The 8109-nt window shown below is 41.5% G+C and overlaps 1 protein-coding gene across 1 annotated transcript in view; it reads right to left on the reverse strand.

Moving 5' to 3' along the window:
* Window positions 1–848: 848 nt before the first annotated feature.
* The window catches only part of LOC144977090 (carboxypeptidase B-like), a 38783-nt gene continuing 31522 nt past the window's right edge, over window positions 849–8109 (reverse strand). Inside the window, exons 11-12 of the mRNA XM_078921884.1 lie at window positions 7052–7133; window positions 849–3278 (exon numbers count right to left, since the gene is read on the reverse strand). Of these exons, the coding sequence (XP_078778010.1) occupies window positions 3028–3278; window positions 7052–7133 (333 nt within the window). The 3' untranslated portion in view covers window positions 849–3027. The remainder of the gene's footprint in view (window positions 3279–7051; window positions 7134–8109) is intronic.

Consider the following 8109-nt stretch of genomic DNA (forward strand, 5'->3'; position numbering starts at 1 on the left):
TTGCTTTCTGTCTTTGTCTTGGAATGAGATTACTTGGTTTTGTCCTGGCCATGGCCGGATTCCCTGGCTGAGAGGGAAACAGTCAAATGTATAGTTAGTTTTGGGAGATGATATTTTTCTCCTTGTAAATCATATCTCTGTTATGCACTGTATTATGTTTTGTTTACGTATTACATAATAAATTATGATTTGTAAACATTTGAGTGTATTCCTCTTGTTGGGGACCCGTGCTTGTGTCTGGATGAGACTTTTAGGTGATCTCAAACTAAGTACTTTGATTGTGTGCTCTTGGAATCTACACCTGTTTCCTATTTCAAACCAATTCCCTTTTGTCTTACCTTTTCTTGGGTGCTTTAATTGTAATTCTAGAACTTTTTACTATCCAATTTTCTTCCTTTTTACTGGCGCTGATATTACCTTAATCTGTTGCAAAAAAATAAATAAAAGGCGTTCCCAATTGGTGGCAAAATTTTATTTTGTACTGCTGTGATTCCTTTTCGCTCACTATCCGTGGGCTAAAATCGAGTTTTCAAGATATCAAAATTCTGCTTGGTCACTTTGCAGACTTGCCATCCTACGTGGTCGGAAATTGACTTGCCATCCTAAAGAAACATACCAACAACTGAGGCTGTTGTGGCTATTCCAAGAATTAACAAAATTGAAGATGGCCGTCTCGGTTAAGTTTTTGGTCTAATCTCTATATTATGCAGTATACCAATTTTACGTCTAAACAGCATTAATAACTATTTAACATTTCAAAACCAAACAAAAGAAAGCAATAACACTTGTTCTTTTTTTAAAAACATTTTTTTACTCATCCTGGCAAATATTCCCCCCCCCCCCCCTATTATACACACCCTGTTATAATCAATCATTTCAAAGTATCAAAGCCTAGATGCACAAATTAGCAGGTCTGATAACTGAACGCAATTATGGGCCTGATATAACATTGTTGTGATGGACAATGTATTGCGTCGGTTTGAGAGTATTTCCATTACATCAATGAGATCATAACAATATGGGTTATCAAAGCTGCAAATGAGTACACGACGATCGAAGCCCGTCTTTATAAAATCTAGCTTTGAAATTTAAGTATATTCGACCGAGATCACCTTGACTTATAACAGAAAACATTCGAAATGTACAGTCACAAAAAAAAGCAAAAACAAAAACAAAAAAAACAACAACAATTAGATAAGCAAAGTATATCCAAAATAGCAATATATATGTATATGAAGTATGGAAGTACTGTGACTTAGATGATATCCTGTTGGAGTTTACAAATGGATTACTAAACAGGAATGAAAAACCAAATCAGTGGTCGGAAATTGATCTGATTCCAGTCCCAAAGGGAGGAGACCTAAGTGATACTTCCAACTACAGGGGAATCAGCCTTGCTGCTATAGCTGCCAAACTCGCCAATAAGATGATCCTCAACAGAGTCCAGCCAGAGATTGACCCTCATCTACGTTCTTGTCAAAACGGCTTCAGACCAGGAAGATCCACGACCTGGCATTGAGAAGGCTAATAGAAGGAGTAAAAAGTCACAACAAGAAGGCAATCATTCTATACGTAGACTTTAAGAAGGCCTTTGACTCGATACATCGCCCTACCATGATGAAAATCTTAAAAGCATATGGTTTACCTCCTAAACTTCTCTCTGCTATTAAAAGAATGTATGAGAACACACGGGCAAATGTTATCTCTCCAGATGGTGAAACTGAGCTGTTGAGATCAAAGCAGGTGTGCTTCAAGGTGATACATTAGCCCGCTATCTCTTTGCAATTGTCCTGGGCTATGTGATGAGAAAGACCTACGCTGGCATGGAGAACGAGCTGGGCTTCACGCTACATAGACAAAGAAGTAGGCGCAATCAAGCTATGATTGTCACGGATCTAGATTTCGCAGATGATCTGGCTCTACTGAACGAGGAGATGGACCAGGCACAAGAAGTCCTCAATAGACTTGAAACTGAGGCTGAACGAGTCGGACTGTACTGTAATGCTAAGAAGACAGTTTTCCAAACCTACAACCAAGAAAGGTCAATTAGCATACAGACAAAGAATGGAGAATGGCTGAAGGAAGTTGACAACTTCAAGTACCTAGGAGGTTGGACCCAAAGCAGTTCCTCTGATATCTCTGTCAGAAATGCATTGGCTTGGAGTGCCTGTCACAAACTCAGGAAAATCTGGAGTTCAAACCTACAGAGTGAAATAAAGAAGAGACTGTTCCTGGTAACGGTAGAGTCAGTGCTTCAATATGGAGCAGCGACATGGACTCGAACAAAAGCCCCTGAGAAGCAACTGGACGGCTGCTACACCCGTATGCTCTACGGTAAGCTGGAAAGAGCACATATCAAATGAAGAGCCCTACAGTGACCTCCCCACAGTGACCTCCCCACAGTGACCTCGAAGATACAAAAGAGAAGACTGAGACTTGCGGGGCACTGCTGGAGACACAAGGAGGAGATTGCAAGCAGTTTTGTGCTATGGAAACCACCTGAGAGAACCAGAAGCAGAGGCAGGCAGAATAAAACTTACATTGACTGTCTGCTAGATGACACAGGAATGGACAACTCCCGAGAGCTAATATATATATTAGTGTGTGTGTGTGTGTGTGTGTGTGTGTGTGTGTGCGCGCGTGTGTGTGTATGCGTATTGAATCAAAATAGTGCCTCAAAATAATATGCTTGATTGCAAACGTAAATGGCCTCACTGTAAGAAACGATCCCTTAGGTACTTCATTTTTTTTAAAAATTAACCGGAGATGCAGTGCCCAAATTTTGTGTTGATGAGTATTCCCCCTCCCCCTCCGACCATCTGAATACAAGACACCTAAAGTAAAATGGTGAGGCTGGAAAACCAATTATGATGGGGGGGGGGGGGGGGGGCGCAGGGAATCAGTGGAATCTAGTACCTACTTTGGCTGGTCTGCCATTTATCACACTTGCACTCAATGATTTGCTTTCTCGCAATTGGTCTAAAATAGGCAATTCATTTTGTTCCGGGATCATTAGAAATAGAAATCTCACTCGCTTGTTTTAATTCTGTTTATGGACGTAGAATTAGTCCCATGGGTCTCATTGGCCAATATCCTGCTTAGACGGTAGAACACCGCCTTCAATCCATCCCATGTGTCTGTGACGACATTCTTGACATCACTTTCCGGAAGAAGAAATCCGTATCGTGAGGTCTCGTGTGGCGGGAGTTCTATGGTGTATGCGTACTTGACCCCAAGACTTCCTCTCACGTAATCATCTGAACCTCCTGCAGCTGGATCTGAAAATTAAATTTTTAATAATATAAAGAAGATGCCTATTGATTCAGATCATCACTTTCCTCGAAAGCATGTGACACCACAGACTAGGAGTGTGTAATCTGTGTGTGACACTGAGCAATTTGGCGAGCCAGTATCGTGTAATGTGAGAATTCCGATAAATAAAACAGTTTGTCATTGATAGTACAGTACTCCCTGGATTCAAGCACACCGAATTTGTTGGAGCTGGGTGACCGAATTTTACCTATATTTATTTAATAAGTCGTTACCTTCCATGAGCATTGGATTTCCGCAAGCTCTGATTCTAGCACGCTGTTTTGTTTTGTTTGTTTGTTTGTTTTGGCTTCTCGCGAGGGCGTGCTAGAATCCAGCGAATAGGGAAGCGAGGACGAGAGACGCATGCGCAGAACCAACATGACGTTCTCTCTCTAATAACTTTTCCGCCTGTGACGTCACAGACTATGGGTGATGTCCAATCAAGGGACGCTACTCTTCCGCTAATCTCATTCCCTATACTGTATGTCCACTCGTACTTCTAGTAAAAGTGACAAATCGCTCAAATTATAAACAACGAACGAATTCTTTTTTAACCTCAACGGCCTATAGTCGCTTAAAAGATATGAGGGGGGGGGGGGGGGGTCGCTTGCCAGGCTGAATGAAACGACAGCAACCAAATGTGTGATATCAACCGCATTGTAGCTATATAGTTGCACTTAGTTATTGTTCATATTATAATGAGTTGAATTGTTTGATCAACTGTGCAATCTATTTCAAGGAATTAGACTTTCAACTCATCACAAATCAAAAAGTTATAGTCTCCAAATAGAATGAGGTAATGGAGAATTTGAACGTCTCTATTTTTATGTAATTATGGGGTTTTACGATTGCTCAGTTGGTAGAGCACAAGCTTCATAAGCAAAGAGACTGGTATCGATCATAGGTGCTGTTGACTTTTATTTGACCATCTTGTCTACCCACCAGTGGTTGGGTGGCTGATTTTGATAGACCTGGGGGAAAGTACTTTGCGGTAAAGATCCGAAAAAGTGTGTAAAGACTAGAGATAGACGAACGTCCAAAGAGCGACAAGCAATTGCTATCATCCACTAAATGTAATGTAATGTGCGGCTATGTGGTCTTGTGGTATGACACTCGCTTTCGGATCGGAAGGTCCTGGGTTTGAGTGTCGCTTGGCGCAAAGTTGAGTCGTTGGAAAAGGCTCTTTACTCACATTCTCTCACCGTACTCAGGTGTAAAATGAGTACCTGGACGTTAACAGCAGTGTCTCTGTCCGAAAAAAATTGTAATACAGCCTAACAGGCGTCATGTTTCATCCTACGTGTTAAGTGTTGATGTTGGCCAGGGAGTCCTTGTAAAGCGCACATTAAGTGGATATTGCGCTATATAAAAGCTCAATTTAAATTGAGATAAACACCGGTTCCATGGGCCATTTGGCTCTGAAGGACTCCTCTAATTTTTGTGTAATCAAGGCATAATAAGGCTGTGACATGAACATTGATTGTTTGTAAAATATTACTAATCTTCACGATGTATTGCTCACCTCTCTATGTGCGGTTATGTCGTGGTCCAGTGGTACGAGACTCGTCTTCGGATCGGAAGGTTCTTGGTTCGAGTCCAACTCTGAGCGGTGCATAGTTGAGTCCTTGGAAAAGACTCTTTACTCGCATTCTCTTACCGTACTCAGGTGTAAATAAGTACCTGGCCGTTAACAGCGTTGTCTCCGTCCGGAAAAAAATATGACTGATATAATTTAGTGAGAACTAGTGCGGGGCGGTCCTTGGCAAGCTTAAGGACCACGGTCCTACGGTCCTTGGGAAATGAAGACCGCAAGGACCGGTCCTAGGACCGGTCCTTTTCGACATTGAACATTCCTGAGAGACTGTTGGAAATTCGAACCGGTTTGACTTTTGAGACCGTGGGATCGTTCATTCTTGAACCGTTAAAGACCGCTACACGATGAAAACCGTGGTCTACAGGAGTAAAACACACGGAGTAGTCACACTCATTTCAAATTGTAACCTAATTAGAGAAGAGGGGTGATGCCTTCTTTATTTGCTCACCGTACTTCATTGTTATTTCGATAATTTAATAAAATTTGAAATTTATCCCCATTAACGGAGATAATGGCATCGCCCAAGGCGTTGATCGAGTTGTTCGTGGCGTTGATACACACACGCAACTCCTACCCCCCCCCCTCCCCCCCCCCCACACACACACATTAGAGGGCAGCGAGCATTGAAGAGTAAGAGAGAGACGTCAAGTTATAATAAGAGGGGGTGGATGAGGTAATAAGAGGGGTCGATGGTGACTTTTCGCCAGATTTAACAAACTCAGCTACCCATTCATTGCTGAGTAGACAGGGATTCAGAAAAAAACTCGACTGCACCCGGGATCGATCTCTGGCCCTTTGCGTATAAAGAGAGTGCTCTATCAACTGAGCTATCGGGGTCCCCAAATATTTTATTGGACTTTTTTAAAATTCAGACGTTATAACTGGGTTTTTTGGAAGGAAGAAACTAATGAAACTCATATTATTTGATTAGTAAAAACACCAAACGAAATTTTAATATTATTGTATTATTTTAAATGACAACACTGCGATAGAAAGGAGTGGTGACAAGAGATGGACAAAAGAAAACAAAAAATCGGATTTGCTACTTGCTAGGTTCGACACACACACACACACACAAACACACACATCTTTAGTAGTCACATACATTTCAAACAATAACCCATTAGAGAAGAGGGGTCATGCCTTCACCATAGATCATTGTCATTGCGATCATTATGGTGTAGTAAATTTTGAAATTTACCCCGTATAATGGAATCGTCCAAGGCGTGCGCCTCCTGTTCCCCCCATCTCACACACGAAAGGGCGGTTTGCGGAGTGGAGGTTGGTGGTCGTCTGCCTGTATGGTCGTCTGTGTCGTTTAGTGTATGGCAAAGGGGGGTGGGTGCGATTAATTAAGTGGGATGGGTGGTGATTGGTGGAAGATAGGCAACCGAGGCAACGAATCGCTGGGGAAGTAGCCTAGTATGGCGCGAGACCGTTGAAAGGTGATAAGAAGTGAGGACCGCCGCCAGTCTTCCACTATGGGACCGGTCTCCGGTTCACAGCTAAAAGACCGTGGGACCGGTCCTTGGACCGGTCCTCAGCGCGGCACTTGTGAGAACTACCCATTGAAATGGCTGTCTAAAAACAACAAAGAGCTCAGTGACGTCCATTAGGTACCTTCCACCTTCTCTTTCTCTTCTGGCGTAGATGGTGACGACAATAGCTTTTGGGATGTCACATAGGCGAGTGGTCAGAGTTAAAGCTTCTAAATTATAGTCCCATTTAGGTCGTTCTTATAGTCTTTGTCTTCTAATGGTCCTCAAACGCAACCTCTATAGTGTTCGAATCCGCTTTGAGCAGCGCATAGTTGAGTCATTGGAAAAGGTCCTTTACTCACATTCTCTAACCAGGCCGCTAACAGGCGTCGTGTCCCGTCCTATATGTTGTGTTGCTGTTGGCAGCAGCTTCTAATGGCGCCACACAATTATTTTATGATCCAGCAAATTAATCGGCGCTTTCGTGTACGGTCACGAACCCGCCAGGAAGCTTCGCTAGTAACGTTAGTTACTAGGGACCCTTTGCAAAGTGCATTGAGCACGTTTAGTTGATATTGCGCTTTATGAAAGCTCAAGTTGTTCTTGTTTTGTTTTGTTTTGATATTTTTTTAGACAATGAAAGCGAACTTTATATTATTGTACTTACACAAGAGTTTGGCCGTGCCTCCTATGTGATAATCGTAATTCTTCGTTAACATTCTGTTTGCAAAAGCAGAAGCCACGTAGTGCTGTGGATGATATATTTAAATGCATTGTAGAAGTATACATTTAATAAAATTCAAAGTGATTTCATTTATAGTTTTGAAAATTATTGCCTTGAGAAAATATTCAAATCACAAAAAGTAGTCCTCAGAATGTTAATGCGCAATGAGTCCGAGTTTATCCCAATTTTTGGGGCGATAGACGACCAGTTTCAACACAACAATCTCTAACATTGGTCTTGTGGTATGATGATAGCCTTTGGACCAGTACTTAGACCCCGTATACTGTGCTGTGGACCAATAGGTCCCTGGTACGATTCCGGCTTTGGCCTGTTAAATGTTGAGTCCTTAGGAAAGACTCTCTGGTGTGTATGATGTCAAAGGCTCAACAGACTTGTACCATTGTGACGCGAGTTTGATAGTAATCAGGGACCGAATAAGTAACAATGATCACAAAACTCTTATTCCCGCGTTTGACGAATTATTCCATTTAGCTCAGTTAAAAATGAGTATTGGATTTAAGCAGTGACAAATATTATAAGAGTGTGACAAAGGACATCTAAGAGACGACTCATACTGTGTGAAATGGAAGTTATATTTAAAGGGCCATATTGAGGGAACAGCGCATTTTGCATGGTAAAACCATGGATAAGCATATCATTTATATGTTTGTTTTTTGTGGGGTTTTTTTTTTTTTTTTGTTTTGTTTTGTTTTTTCAACAAAGTTCCATTTAACAATGATTCAAAAATCGTCAACACACACGACATGAAGTCATACAAAAGTCTATTTTTAAAACTCCGGTAACATTATTGCCATGGTGAACATCCGAAAGGAAATGTCAGACGGGTAATTTCATTGGACAAGGAAGTAAAACTGAGGTTTCTTGAATCAATTCTGTAAATAGTTGCTGTTGTATAAGTATTGATGGACAGGCCAGAAAACCTCTGTCAAATATGAAAATATAAAATCAGATCCCAAGCTATTCTCATTTACTGGCTATTA

This window comes from Berghia stephanieae, chromosome 7 (genome assembly GCF_034508935.2).
Source record: "Berghia stephanieae isolate SIO BIC M18660-M18661 chromosome 7, UCSD_Bste_1.3, whole genome shotgun sequence".
NCBI lineage: Eukaryota > Metazoa > Mollusca > Gastropoda > Nudibranchia > Aeolidiidae > Berghia > Berghia stephanieae.